The 15,519-nt window shown below is 45.3% G+C and overlaps 1 protein-coding gene across 2 annotated transcripts; it reads left to right on the top strand.

Annotated features, from left to right (window-relative positions):
* Positions 1 to 2,156: 2,156 nt before the first annotated feature.
* LOC133381936 (zinc finger protein 135-like) lies at positions 2,157 to 12,374 on the top strand. 2 transcript variants are annotated; one of them, XM_061621546.1, is made up of 3 exons: positions 2,160 to 2,220; positions 3,459 to 3,599; positions 9,267 to 12,374. In XM_061621546.1, the coding sequence occupies exons 2-3, from the start codon at positions 3,566 to 3,568 to the stop codon at positions 10,706 to 10,708; spliced, it is 1,476 nt and encodes a 491-aa protein (XP_061477530.1). In that variant the 5' UTR covers positions 2,160 to 2,220; positions 3,459 to 3,565; the 3' UTR covers positions 10,709 to 12,374. The 2 variants fall into 2 exon arrangements, with proteins under 2 accessions (XP_061477531.1, XP_061477530.1); XM_061621547.1 differs by lacking the exon at positions 3,459 to 3,599 and having other exon boundaries at positions 2,157 to 2,220.
* The last annotated feature ends 3,145 nt before the right edge of the window (positions 12,375 to 15,519 follow it).

Raw genomic sequence — 15,519 nt, 5'->3', positions numbered from 1 at the left:
TCACCAAGATTATCCAGAAATCTGTCTAAGTGGCTATGGAAAGAGTGTACCTTTATGCTCATATTAGTACCCAAATGTTTAAAGTTAGTGAGCATGTTTTGCACCAATTCTTCATAATTGTCTGCTTTGTGGTTACCCAAGAAGTTCTTGACAACTGAGACATAACTGCACCAGGCAGAAGCTTCAACATCATTCATAAATTTAGTGAAATTCAAATCATTGATGAGTTTATGAATCTTAGGCCCATCAAAGATTCCTGCTTTTAGTTTTTCCATAGTCAGTCCAAGGAACGATCTACAAATGTATTTGAAGCAATCACCATATTTGTCCAAGGCCTTAACAAATTGCTTCATCAGTCCAAGCTTGATATGGAGTGGTGGGAGAATGATTTTTTCTCTGTCAACCTGCCGTTCGCTGCAGCTACAGTCATGTGTTCCCTTGAAGGTCATGTCACTTTTTTCCAATGAAACAAAGGTACTTCGTGTATCCACTTTGCTGCCCAAGCAAGAAGTTCACCATCTTTAGATCAACACAAATAGACCACTGGTGCTCATGATAGCAGAGCTTCTGCAAGACCATTTTGATATTTTCATATTCTTCTTTAAGTTTTGTTGAGTGAGCAATTGGAAGAGATGCATAGTGGTTACCATTGTGCAATAAAACACATTTCAAGCTTCTGGTGGCGCTGTCTATAAAAATATTCTGTTCGATATTCCAGTAGTCCCATTTGGAGAAGAAGTCCAGGAATGTTATTGCAGTATACAAGTTCTTCATCTTGGCTGAAGTATGGAAGAAGTCCCTCCTCTTTTGTCCGATAAGCTGTTATGTTAGCTTCCGGCTGTAGACAGTTCTTTTCCATAGCCTGGATGCTAAAAGTTCAGATGCTTGCTTTGACAGACAGGTCTCGTATCAGATCACTGAGTTCTTTTTGGGAGAACTGCTCAGGTGTTGAAAAGCTTTCTTCATATCCACTTCCAGGGCTACCACCTGTGCGACACTCCACGTCCAGCATTTCTTCAACATCTGACAATGGAAGGTCAGGCAGTGAGGTAAACACTGGTATGGGAACGTCTTCACTGTGTGGCACAGGTCGCCTTGCTGAGTCCAAATCAGGATACTCCCACTTATGTTTCTTGTAGCGATTGAAGCCTTTCACATTCACAACACAAAAATAACAGTCATTGTAATGGTTTTGCGGCTCTCTCCACACCATAGGCACACCAAAGTATCAATATGATATTATATGCAATGGATAAACTTGCAAAACAATGTTCAAGAGTTAAAAGACAGACCAAACCCTGCTGCATATGTCAGCAGCTACAGGTCGTATTGGGGTACAATTGTCATTTGAGGGGTATCCATTATCTCAAAAACTAGAGCCAATTCGGCAAAACTAATGTCATTTTTGGATTTAGCACCCCCAAAATACCCTAAAGTCAGTCAAACATCCTTGGCAACTAAAAATATATATATATATTTTGTTGGGCTGTGTTATCAATACCTTGGCACCGTCATTAACCAAAATGGAGACAACAGTCAAGAAATCAGAAGAAGGCTAAGACTGGGGAGGGCAGCTATGAGAGAACTAGAAAAGGTCCCCAAATGCAAAGACGTATCACTGAACACCAAAGTCAGGATCATTCAGACCATGGTATTCCCGATCTCTGTGTGTGGATGTGAAAGTTGGACAGTGAAAAAAGTGCATAATAAAAACCAAGAAAAAAAATATAAATTGACTTAAATGACTTACAGCGTTCACTTCACTGTATATTACTAAAAGATGTTCATTTACCCTCCGCAGGTACTTTAATAGTTGGAGGGCACCTTCCCTATTTGTGTGTGTGTTTACATATACAAGTAATATTAAGTCGCCTCTCCCTGCTAGGTCACATCAAAGGCTGCATGCAGGGCAGAAACCATTGAAATGCTGTTTGCAAAAAGCGCTTTGGCAACAGGGCGTAGTAGGAACCTCCGCGCCTGCGCCCTGGATTTGCGCAAGGGGCAGAGCCTGCAAGACGTTGGCCCAGAGCGCGCCTGGCATTCAGTCCTCCAGCGGGGAAAGGATCTGCGCTCTGCTTCCTAGAGAGGCAGGAAGTGGTCATGCAAATAGGAGGGAGGGAGACAATAGGAAGCAAAGAGGCTTGATTAAGTTCCGAGGAGGAGGAAGAGGAGGAGGAAGAAGAGGCTGAATCGTGGCGAGGACGCAAGAGCGAGAGAGAGGTGCAGCAGTGGGGGTGGGGAGAGGGTCAGGAATTTGCCTTTGGGGGGTGGAAAAGGGGGAGATCCTCCCCCCCACATCTCCCCCCAGGAATTCATGGGGTTTTCTCCACCTACAAACGGGGCCTGTTTTATTGTCCATTCTGTCGACAGTGTGTTTCTGCGAGCCCATTTCTGCACTCCGATAGTTCCTGGGAGGAAACACGCTTTATGTAGAATCATAGAGTTGGAAGGGACCGGTAAGACCATCCAGTCGAACCCCCAGCTCAGTGCTTACCCTCTCCCCCAAATGCACTTTGCCTCTTCTTGGGATCTCCTCAAGCCTCCCCCCAATGCAGATAATCTCTCTCTCTCTCTCTCTGTCTCTCTCTCTCTCTCTCTCTCTCACACACACACATACACACATTAGGACAATCATCTCCTTGCCTTCCTGACCTTACAACATCGTTGCTGCTGCTGAAGGTTAGGGAGGGGGAGATCAACCTACATTTCCCACTCTGGGGCCCTTGGAAGGTCTGAATAAACATACCAGCAAATAAGCTCATCTCAGTCGTCCAAACTGCAGCCCTGCAAGGTAGGCAAGGGTGGTGTCAGCCTCCCGCTTTGCACCCCAGCTGCTCACTTTAGAGAAGAGGCCAGTTTTATTTCATTATAAATTAAATGATCAGAAAGTCATTTACTTGAGGAATTGGGAAGAGTGGCCAGGGATGACATTATTGAAAACTGGCTGTGTTTGTGCGAGCTTTGTGGAAACAGAGGAAGGTGCCTTATATTGACTTGGTCCACGTAGCTCAGTATTACCTGCACTGACTGGCAGCTGGTGTCCCGGGTTTCAAGTAGGGAGCCTTTCCCAGCCCTGCCTGGAGATGCTGCTGAGAATTGAACCCAGGACTTTTTGCATGCAAGGCAAATGCCCTTCACCTAAATGGCCGTGTTGAGATGTTCTGGATTTGATCCTAATGTTTTGCTCTTTTGGGGAACGGGCCAAGGTAAATGCCCTTTCTGCTTATGGCGTTTACAGCCCTCCAGTCTCAAAACCAGCTGTGGGCCCCCTTTCTGGGTCTGTGGGCCAGATCCTTACTGGACCCTCGCCTCAGGATCCAACTTTGACATGTGGGAGGAGCGCTTTGAGTGCTGTGAGTGATTGAAGCACACCCTGTTGCCCTTCCCCTTTCAAGCTGGATGCAATGGTCTGTGCGGAAGAGGCCGTCTGTTGAGCAGAGGGCATGTTCTTCTTCCAGGGTCTGGTGAACTTGGAGGAGGAGGAGGAGGAGGCAGCAGCTGTGCATTTCACGGAGGAGGAGTGGATCTCCTGGATCCGGGCCAAAGTGCTCCGCGCAGGGAAGCCATGGAGGAGAATTATGAGATTGGAGCCTCTTTCAGTAAGGAGACACGTTTTCTTGACTGATAGATGTTGAAGGCCATTTGCGCCAATGATGCATGGAGTGGAAAGTCAGTTTCTCACTAGGGATTCTGGGAGCTGTAGTCCAAACTCCACAGTGGGAAGAGCTGCTCCCTTGGAGCTTGGGAGAGTCCCCCCCCTCTCCCCCCTTCCTCCTTCCGTCCAGTTTTTGCCTTTGGGGCCTAGGAAGAGGCAGAGGTGGCAGCTTGCAGAATCAAGGTGGGCACCCCTGTGCTTGCACCAGTCTGTGAGCAGGGCTGGTGCCCTCCTGGATCCTGTCCCCACGCATTGGAGTCGAAGTCCTTGCCAGCCCTGAAGACAGCCCAAGTGCAGTTTCTGCAAGAATGTTGCCACATTCCAGATATTGTTGTGCATTTTATCTTTGCATTTTATATTTCTGTATTAGCACACCTCTGCCTTTTATTGGTGTGTTGTCATTGGGAGTGGATGTACATCTTGTCTACAAAGCTAGCAGTTCACATCACACTCTGTGTGGTAAATTGCAGGTGCATTAGAAATTGGACATTATTGTGTACTCAGCCATAGAATATATTTTCCATCATTCCTTTCTACATATATTTTTCAGAATCATACCATCACTTAGACCTTCGCTTTATGTGCTTTTGAATATTTTGTCTAATTCAGCATCTGCATGGTTGGTACCAGAGATGGATTATGGGGAGTAGGGGGTGGGGGGAGAAACACTCTCTCTGACAAATTTCTCACTCCCCCACCCACCACCCCCATTGCTGCAGCCCTTTCGCTATGCAAATTATAACTGAATCATAAACTGGAAGTTAAAATTAAGCTCCAATCCCAAACATGCTCTCATCAAAGTTGACTCCATCAAAATCAGTAGGACGTTTTTCAGAGAAAATGTATTCAGGAAGGGAGCATTTATTTATACGCAACACACCATCATTTCCCTTTCAGAGATCCAAACCATATACTCTGGCCCTTTTCTGTCTTTTCCAGGGACAGAACTTAAGCTAACTGGCCTATAATTTCCGGGATCCCCTCTGGATCCCTTTTTGAATATTGGCGTTACATTGGCCACTTTCCAGTCCTCGGACACGGAGGAGGACCCGAGGGACAAGTTACATGTTTAGTTAGCAGATCAGCAATTTCACATTTAAGTTCTTTGAGAACTCTCGGGTGGATGCCATCTGGGCCCGGTGATTGGTCAGTTTTTATATTGTCCATTAAGCCTAGAACTTCCTCTCTCGTTACCACTATTTGTCTCAGTTCCTCAGAATCCCTTCCTGCAAATGTTAGTTCAGGTTCAGGGATCTGCCCTATATCTTCCACTGTGAAGACAGATGCAAAGAATTCATTTAGCTTCTCTGCAATCTCCTTATCGTTCTTTAGTACACCTTTGACTCCCTTATCATCCAAGGGTCCAATTGTCTCCCTAGATGGTCTCCTGCTTTGAATGTATTTATAGAATTTTTTGTTGTTGGTTTTTATGTTCTTAGCAATGTGCTCCTCAAATTCCTTATTGTCTTCTTGCATTTCTCTTGCAAGAGTTTGTGTTCTTTTTTATTTTCTTCATTCAGACAAGACTTCCATTTTCTAAAGGAAGACTTTTTGCCTCTTAGAGCTTCTTTGACCTTGCTCGTTAACCATGCTGGCATCTTCTTGGCCCTGGGGTTACCTTCTCTAATCTGTGGTATGCACTCCAGTTGAGCTTCTAATATAGTGTTTTTAAACAACTTCCAAGCATTTTCGAGTGATGTGACCCTCTGGACTTTGTTTTTCAGCTTTCTTTCTACCAATCCCCTCATTTTTGTGAAGTTTCCTCTTTTGAAGTCAAATGTGACCGTGTTGGATTTTCTTGGCAATTGGCCATTTACATGTATGTTTAATTTAATAGCACTGTGGTCACTGCTCCCAATCGGTTCAACAACACTTACATCTCGCACCAGGTCCCGGTCCCCACTGAGGATTAAGTCCAGGGTTGCCGTCCCTCTGGTCGGTTCCATGACCAACTGGTCTAGGGAATAATCATTTAGAATATCTAGAAATTTTGCTTCTTTGTCATGACTGGAACACATATGCAGCCAGTCTATGTCCGGGTAGTTGAAGTCACCCATTACTACCACATTTCCTAGTTTGGATGCTTCCTCAATTTCATATCTCATCTCCAGGTCTCCCTGAGCATTTTGATCAGGGGGACGATAGATCGTTCCCAGTATTAAATTCCTCCTGGGGCATGGTATCACCACACACAATGATTCTGTGGAGGAGTCTGCCTCTTTTGGGGTTTCGAGCTTGCTGGATTCAATGCCTTCTTTCACATATAGAGCGACTCCGCCACCAATACGTCCTTCCCTGTCCTTCCGATATAGTTTATATCCAGGGATAACCGTATCCCACTGGTTTTCTCCATTCCACCAGGTCTCCGTTATGCTCACTATATCAATGCTCTTCTTTAAGACCAAGCACTCCAGTTCTCCCATCTTGGTTCGCAGGCTCCTAGCATTAACGTACAGGCACTTGTAAGCAGTGTCTCTCTTCAAGTGTCTTTGGCACTTGTGGTTCCAGAGCTTGGAAAAGTTACTTTTTTGAACTACAACTCCCATCAGCCCCAGCCAGCATGGCTACTACATTGGGATATGGGAGTTGTAGTTCAAAAAAGTAACTTTTCCAAGCTCTGGGTTTGGCCTGTGGTAATTTTGCTCTTCTGAATTTATATCCTGTGCCCCTGCTCTCACAACGCCTACTTCTAGGCCTACTCCTTTTAAAATGTCATCATTTCTTTGGTCTTTATCCCAGGGGGGAGGTTTATTCCAAACTGGACCTTCCTCAGCTCCTGTCGGGTTTCCCCCCTCAGTCAGTTTAAAAGCTGCTCTGCCACCTTTTTAATTTTAAGTGCCAGCAGTCTGGTTCCATTCTGGTTCAAGTGGAGCCTGTCCCTTTTGTACAGGCCCAGCTTCTCCCAAAATGTTCCCCAGTGCCTAACAAATCCAAACCCTTCCACCCGACACCATCGTCTCATCCACGCATTGAGACTGCAAAGCTGTGCCTGTCTGGCTGGTCCTGTGCGTGGAACCGGTAGCATTTCAGAGAAAGCCACCTTGGAGGTCCTGGCTTTCAGCTTCCTACCTAGCAACCTAAAGTTTGCTTCCAGGACCTCACGGCTGCATTTCCCCATGTCGTTTTGCATATTGGAGCAAAAAATCTTAATTTCACATATACGCTGATGGGGTCTGAACTGGCGGTGACCAACCAGGAGAGAGACCTCGGGGTTGTAGTGGAGAGCACGATGAAAATGTCGACCCAGTGTGCGGCAGCTGTGAAAAAGGCAAATTCCATGCTAGCAATAATTAGGAAAGGTATTGAAAATAAAACAGCCGATATCATAATGCCGTTGTATAAATCTATGGTGCGGCCGCATTTGGAATACTGTGTACAGTTCTGGTCGCCTCATCTCAAAAAGGATATTCTAGAGTTGGAAAAGGTTCAGAAGAGGGCAACCAGAATGATCAAGGGGATGGAGCGACTCCCTTACGAGGAAAGGTTGCAGCATTTGGGGCTTTTTAGTTTAGAGAAAAGGCGGGTCAGAGGAGACATGATAGAAGTGTATAAAATTATGCATGGCATTGAGAAAGTGGATAGAGAAAAGTTCTTCTCCCTCTCTCATAATACTAGAACTCGTGGACATTCAAAGAAGCTGAATGTTGGAAGATTCAGGACAGACAAAAGGAAGTACTTCTTTACTCAGCGCATAGTTAAATTATGGAATTTGCTCCCACAAGATGCAGTAATGGCCACCAGCTTGGACGGCTTTAAAAGAAGATTAGACCAATTCATGGAGGACAGGGCTATCAATGGCTACTAGCCATGATGGCTGTGCTCTGCCACCCTAGTCAGAGGCAGCATGCTTCTGAAGACCAGTTGCCGGAAGCCTCAGGAGGGGAGAGTGTTCTTGCACTCGGGTCCTGCTTGCGGGCTTCCCCCAGGCACCTGGTTGGCCACTGTGAGAACAGGATGCTGGACTAGATGGGCCACTGGCCTGATCCAGCAGGCTCTTCTTATGTTCTTATGTTGGTGCCAACGTGCACCACGACCACTGACTCCTCCCCAGCACTGTCTACCAAACTATCTAAAGGACAAACCAGAGTCAGGGAAGACTGCGCTAAAAGAAAAAAAGAGTCTTGCTTTCACAAATCTATTAATATGTTATGAACCTTTTTGAATACAAGTGGTTTTATAGAAGAATATAACTTGCTTATGTATGTTTCATTCCCCATCATATGGCTATATAATATTTCCCCATTATAAGTACTGGGCTGTCCACCTTAAATGGAGGAACAAGAGAGCAGATTTTTATGACAGTCGTCTCTCTCTGCATCTCTTTTCACAACCTGTGTTCTGTCATGCCAGCTTGCCAGCTTTACCCTGGCCTGCATTTAAAATGGCTGAACACCAAAGCCTTGTGAGGATTTTTCCCCTTGACATCTGTTTTGTTAACCTGCTGGCAAGCAGTTAAACCTTTGGTTCCCCCCATCACTGTGACTTGGTGATTTTACAACACAGCGCTATCGGCTGACAGTTAGCTTAGCACCTCCTGATCAGCAGAAGGGGCCTGGTTCTGTCAAGGCTGTAAAACTCCTTGAGTTTGTAATGGGAAACCAAGAGGAGGCGCCAGGTGCCGTGGGAAGACTGTTTTCATCCTTTTGATGGAAATGTCAATTGGTTAATTGTCTCCGGCTGGGCCAAGATCTTTTCCATAACAAGGGGCTCAGAACTCTGGGTTTGTGTCCCACTTCGGAGGGTCAGCCTATTGCATAGGTGATGTTCTGTTGTGGCTCCTTTTTCATCCCGACACGCAAGTTCCCTGAGGGGAGGAAGGCTATTCATCTGCAGATCTTATGGTCTGTAAGTATAGCTTAGGCTAGGAAGCTTTTGTGATTGTAATCTGTGCCAAAAGTCTCTTACTGTATTCCTTTTTAAACCTGAACTTTTTGGGAGTCTGGTAAAAGGATCTAAATTGCTACTAAAATTTATTGGTGTACCTCTTTGTTATTTGTAAAACTTTTATGCTTTTCTTATTTTCTTTTTAATAAATTTTAATTATCTTAACCAACGTGTGTTCACTCCAGAGAGGGGGTTTAGTTCCTAAATTCAGTCCTTGCCATTCAACTACAACTACCGTGTAACAGAGGAATGTTTTACCTGAGACTTTAGAAGGGACAAGGAGTGCATCCATACTCTTCTCCTGAGAAGCTCTGGTGTTTTAACTGGGCTCTGCAGTTCCCTTCGCCCCAGAGTGCTAACCAGCTAGAAGGGTGGTGGCAGTTACTACCTTGCAGGGTTGGTGTGAGCATGCACAACCTTGTCAAAGCAGGACTTGCTGGGATCAATTGCCCAAACCTGGGGATTGACTCCTGGGATGGTGAAGGCAGACAGCTGGTGGGCTCAAGCCTTTCACTACATAGTGACAGTAGGTGGGAGTTGCCCTCCCCGCTTTCACTACATGTCCAAGCACCTACTGCTAAAATAACTCCGTACAAGGTGTCGAGCTTCGACAGTTAAACTCTGATGTCAACAGAACTCCCAGAAATATGTTTTCAAAGAACAAATCATAATATATTCACAGGATTTATCCACATCATTTTATCTCCTTTCCTTTTCATTCCATCAGGATACATCTGGGGAGTCAAGGCTGAGGGAGAACCATCTGAAATATCACTGGAAAAAGCTGAGGAGCAGATGCAGGAGCAGAAACTGAGGAGTCAAGATGGAGCAAAGAGACAAGAAGAGCGACAGACGGACACAGGGGAAAAACCTCATAAATGCTTGGAATGTGGAAAGAGCTTTAGTCAGAGTGGCCACCTTACTTCGCATCAAAGAACTCACACAGGGGACAAACCTTATAAATGCTTGGAATGTGGAAAGAGCTTTAGTCAGAGTGGCCACCTTACTTCGCATCAAAGAAGTCACACAGGAGAGAAACCTTACAAATGTTTGGAGTGTGGAAAGAGCTTCAGTGACAGTAGCACCCTTAGTAAACATGAAAGAATTCACACAGGGGACAAACCTTATCAATGCTTTGAGTGTGGAAAGAGCTTCAGTCAGAGTAGCAGCCTTACTTCGCATCAAAGAATTCACACGGGAGACAAACCTTATAAATGCTTAGAGTGTGGAAAGAGCTTCAGTGACAGTAGTGTCTTTAGTAAACATAAAAGAACTCACACAGGGGACAAACCTCATAAATGCTTGGAATGTGGGAAGAGCTTCAGTCGGAGTGACAACCTTACTTCGCATCAAAGAACTCACACGGGAGACAAACCTTATAAATGCTTGGAGTGTGGAAAGAGCTTCAGTGACAGTAGTGTCTTTAGTAAACATAAAAGAAGTCACACAGGGGACAAACCTCATAAACGCTTGGAGTGTGGAAAGAGCTTCAGTCAGAGTGACAGCCTTACTTCACATCAAAGAACTCACACGGGAGACAAACCTTATAAATGCTTCGAGTGTGGAAGGAGCTTCAGTGACAGTAGTGTCTTTAGTAAACATAAAAGAACTCACACAGGGGACAAACCTTATGAATGCTTGGAGTGTGGAAAAAGCTTCAGTCTGAGTAGCTACCTTATTAGGCATCACAAAACTCATACAGGGGACAAACCTTATGAATGCTTGGAATGTGGAAAGAGCTTTAGTCGGAGTGATAGCCTTACTTCGCATCAAAGAACTCACACAGGAGACAAACCTTATAAATGCTTTGAGTGTGGAAAGAGCTTCAGTCAGAGTAGCGCCCTTACTTCGCATCAAAGAATTCACACAGGGGAAAAACCTCATAAATGCTTGGAATGTGGAAAGAGCTTCAGTCAGAGTAGCCACCTTATTTTGCATCACAAAACTCACACAAGAGACAAACCTTATAAATGCTTCGAGTGTGGAAAGAGCTTCAGTCGGAGTGACCACCTTACTTCGCATCAAAGAACTCACACAGGGGACAAACCTTATAAATGCCTGGAGTGTGGAAAGACCTTCAGTCGGGGTGGAAACCTTACTTTGCATCAAAGAAGTCACACAGGGGACAAACCTTATAAATGCCTGGAGTGTGGAAAGACCTTCAGTTGAGGTGACCAACTTACTTCGCATCACAGATCTCACACATAGGACAAACGTTATAAATGTTTGGAGTGTGGAAAGAGCTTCAGTCGGAGTAGCCACCTTACTAGGCATCACAGATGTCACACAGGAGACAAACCTTATACATGCTTCGAGTGTGGAAAGAGCTTCAGTGACAGTAGTGCCTTTAGTAAACATAAAAGAACTCACACAGGGGACAAACCTCATAAATGCTTGGAGTGTGGAAAGACCTTCAGTCAGTGTGGAAACCTTACTTTGCATCAAAGAACTCACACAGGGGACAAACCTTATAAATGCCTGGATTGTGGAAAGACCTTCAGTCGGGGTCACCAACTTACTTCGCATCACAGATCTCACACAGAGGACAAACCTTATAAATGTTTGGAGTGTGGAAAGACCTTCAGGTGGAGTAGCTCCTTTACACAACATCAAAGAACTCACAAGGGACCAATGTTATCGATGCTTGGAGTGTGGAAAGAGATTCAGTCAGAGTAGCTACCTTACTTCTCATCAAAGAAGTGTTACGATTGCTTGGCTAACCCCATTTTGGTTCAAGTGGAACCCAGGAGGTGCAAGGCCAGGAACTATAACTCCCACCCCCACCTCTCACACCCCTGCCCCGCTGGTATGGCTGGTTATGAGTTCCACAGGTGTTGTGCGAAGAACAACAAGGGCAGCGTTAAGAAACAGAATTAACCAAAAGCTACGGCATAAATGTTATCTTCTTCTTTGGCAGACTTCCCTCACTCACCGTAGAATCCTCCATTGTTCATTCTAAGGAGCCTTAGTTTTTCAGGGTCAGTAAGAAACTCTCATGCAGGCACACACACACACACAAGATCAGCAGATTCCCAGTCCCCTCCTTTGCTGGAGGGGGAGAGTGGAAAAAGTCTTTTAAAAATGAGGCTTGAATCTAGAGAGAGAAGGAGAAGGGGGGCCAGAGAGATCAGAGCTCCAACCTGTGTGCTACGCTCTCAAGGAATGCATGGAGGGACTGCAGGGACAGAACCGGGGAGACTCTGGGTCTTGGTGCAAACCCTGGAGACCAAGAGATTCCTTCCTGGTTTTGGATCAGAGCTCTTCCACATAGCTTCAGCTGTATTCAGCCGCCCACTCAGGGCCTAGGAGAGGTAATCATTCCTACTTTTAATAGGAATAGGGTCCTTTAATCTCTTTAGTTTAAAGTTATGAATGGGTTAGGATATCAATGATTAATGCTGCCACGCACCCAAGTAATTCTGTAATGGCTACTAGCCAAGATGGCTGTGCTCTGCCACCCTAGTCAGAGGCAGTATGCTTCTGAAAACCAGTTGCTGGAAGCCTCAGGAGGGGAGAGTGTTCTTGCACTCGGGTCCTGCTTGCGGGCTTCCCCCAGGCACCTGGTTGGCCACTGTGAGAACAGGATGCTGGACTAGATGGGCCACTGGCCTGATCCAGCAGGCTCTTCTTATGTTCTTATGTTCTTATTAACCAGTTGCCGGAAGCCTCAGGAGGGGAGAGTGTTCTTGCACTCGGGTCCTGCTTGCGGGCTTCCCCCAGGCACCTGGTTGGCCACTGTGAGAACAGGATGCTGGACTAGATGGGCCACTGGCCTGATCCAGCAGGCTCTTATGTTCTTATGTAACACTGTTCTACTCTTTTTCTCAATAAAATCAAACTTTGCTTTAGTCTGGTTTGGACCTGCATTTCTTGGGTTAAATATATATATACGCACCATTTAGGCACACTTCAGGGCAAAGCGCTTGTTCTTACCCCTAGCAAGAGATCCCCCTCCTCTCAAGGAGGTGTGTTTCATGGGACAGGGAGGTGGCAAGTTCACACACTCAGGTTCCCAAGAGCAAATGTAACAGACTGGCGGAGACTGGTGGGCAGCCAGGGTTGCAGGAAATAAAGTAACGTCTGAACAGTCCTGCAATCCAGGGAAACAGGTAGCCAAGTTCTGCATGTGTCTGCAATGGGTGTGATTTCCTTTTCCTTTCTTATTATGGTTTGCTGTCTCTTGGTTTAAAATAAGTGGGGAAATGTCCTTTAAATGCTGTGGTAATTTAGAGGTTAAGGTATAGAAATTCCGTGGCACATGGTTATCTCTCTCCTCTTCTGTCCCTGGCAACAAAGCTTTGGCAAACAGTGGCAGCAATTGTGGCACTGTGTTTGGCCAAAGTTGATACTGGATAGAGAAGGTTAACCCACGAGTGGCCAGAAGCTACTAAGGGGGTTCCCTAAACTGGGTCCCATCCATCTTGAAAGCCCTTGATAACACTTGTGTCTCCATCCGCTTCCGCAAAATCGTGGTGAACAAAGCCTTGCAAGTGGCTTGAGCTGGTGGCGCTAGGCACTTGGGAAAAGTGGAAATGAGATTTGCACTGAGAAGGTTCAGGGCTCTGGCTGCCAGAGACTCCCAACTGGTTCCTGTCCCTTTAGAAACCCCCCTCTTGTTTTTCCTATTGAGAGTCAATCTGGGAGAAAAAGCTGGTGGGCAACAGCTTTCCTCATGAGTGACTTGACCTGGGAATGTGGCATTTGAAGTTGGCTCATCCCTGAACTTATTTTGAAACTAGGTTTGGATGTTTTGTGTGTGCATTGTTGAACTCTTTGCATTTGGCTTTCGGTGTTGGAGATTTCTAAGCTATGGCAAAAGTGGCAGCCATGGAGGGAACAAAACGCTTTATGAATCCAGTAGAGCGCCTAACGAAAATAGAGAAATCATTGATGAATAAGGGAAGGTGCGTGTGGGGTAATAGTTGTTTTAAAAGAGAGAACCCCATGCAAATCATGAATGGGGCCTATGAGGAATGTTGTAAAGAATACAAGCCTTCCAAATGAAAGGAGAATGCTGCAGCACCTTGGGGATTTTATAATGCATGTCAGGATTTGTCAGATCTTTGAAAGGAGTCAAGGAGTAAGTTGGCGCAGGCAGAGGAGGCATTTGATAAGGAAAGAGGTTTATGCCAAAGAGTGAAGTAGTTGGAAACTTTTGATAAGGAATGGGTAGATTTGAATGAAGGATGGAGAAACGACTGATAATTTTGGCCTTGAACAAATAAATATGGTAGCAGAAAAATCAGGTGGGCTTTTTCGTTAAGACAAATGGAGAGGGAGAGAGATGAGGCATTAGCTCAGGCTGAGATGGCTTGTAAGGAGTTGAAAAAGAAAGAGGATGAATGAACCAGGGCAAAATTAATTGCTGAGCACCTATTGGTTAGAGCACGAGAGCAACGGTTGAATGTTAGCCATGGTAAGTGTAAAGCTCAAATTCAAGAACTGGAAAAACAGTTGCAGGTCCAACAGGGGCTGGTGGCCACAGTCATGCATGTTTCAGGTGATGGGGAGGAGGAATGGGGCCTTCCCCCTCTCTTCCCCCCTCCCAGAAGAGGCTATATCATCTGCTCCTTTAAATCCTGAATGGAAGGAGTCGCAGCTACTTGCACCCATTATAATGAAAAATGTGGTGGAAACCACTGGGATGGGGCCAGCTCGTAATAAAATTGTCCAAGAGATTGTATGTTGGTCCCCTCCCAAGGCAAAGGCAGTGGCTGATATTTTGGGTTCTTTGAATAAGGACACAGTTTGGACTTGGTTAACTAGGCAGATGAAATGTATTCTACAGCTGATGCTCGAGATCTAATGCAGGTGGCAAGATATTGTGCAAATTGAAAGAAATTCCTTGCATGTTTATCAGGCCATGTGAGACGTCAGGAAGATGGCCAGTGTGAGTATAACAGAGACTTTCTGGAAGCCGTGCACATGGGGTTAAATGCTCAAACGAAGTTAGCAATAGGGAGGATGGATCTTGAATGTGTTATCTGGTGGGAATTGAGTGTGGCTATTTCGCAAGTCTCTGAGCTCCTTCGACGGGGTGGGGGGGGGAAATGCAAGAAGACAATAAGGGATGCTAAAAAAGAATTTGAGGAGCACATTGCTAAGAACATAAAAACCAACAACAAAAAATTCTATAAATACATTCAAAGCAGGAGACCATCTAGGGAGACGATTGGACCCTTGGATGATAAGGGAGTCAAAGGTGTACTAAAGAACGATAAGGAGATTGCAGAGAAGCTAAATGAATTCTTTGCATCTGTCTTCACAGTGGAAGATATAGGGCAGATCCCTGAACCTGAACTAACATTTGCAGGAAGGGATTCTGAGGAACTAAGACAAATAGTGGTAACGAGAGAGGAAGTTCTAAGCTTAATGGACAATATAAAAACTGACAAATCACCGGGCCCGGATGGCATCCACCCGAGAGTTCTCAAAGAACTCAAAGGTGAAATTGCTGATCTGCTAACTAAAATATGTAACTTGTCCCTCGGGTCCTCCTCCGTGCCTGAGGAATGGAAAGTGGCAAATGTAACGCCAATCTTCAAAAAGGGATCCAGAGGGGATCCCGGAAATTACAGGCCAGTTAGCTTAACTTCTGTCCCTGGAAAACTGGTAGAAAGTATTATTAAAGCTAGATTAACTAAGCACATAGAAGAACAAGCCTTGCTGAAGCAGAGCCAGCATGGCTTCTGCAAGGGAAAGTCCTGTCTCAGTAACCTATTAGAATTCTTTGAGAGTGTCAACAAGCATATAGATAGAGGTGATCCAGTGGACATAGTGTACTTAGACTTTCAAAAAGCGTTTGACAAGGTACCTCACCAAAGGCTTCTGAGGAAGCTTAGCAGTCATGGAATAAGAGGAGAGGTCCTCTTGTGGATAAGGAATTGGTTAAGAAGCAGAAAGCAGAGAGTAGGAATAAACGGACAGTTCTCCCAATGGAGGGCTGTAGAAAGTGGAGTCCCTCAAGGATCGGTATTGGG

This window comes from Rhineura floridana, chromosome 3 (genome assembly GCF_030035675.1).
Source record: "Rhineura floridana isolate rRhiFlo1 chromosome 3, rRhiFlo1.hap2, whole genome shotgun sequence".
NCBI classification, from domain to species: Eukaryota; Metazoa; Chordata; class Lepidosauria; order Squamata; family Rhineuridae; genus Rhineura; species Rhineura floridana.
This window is presented reverse-complemented; position numbering and strand designations above follow the sequence as displayed.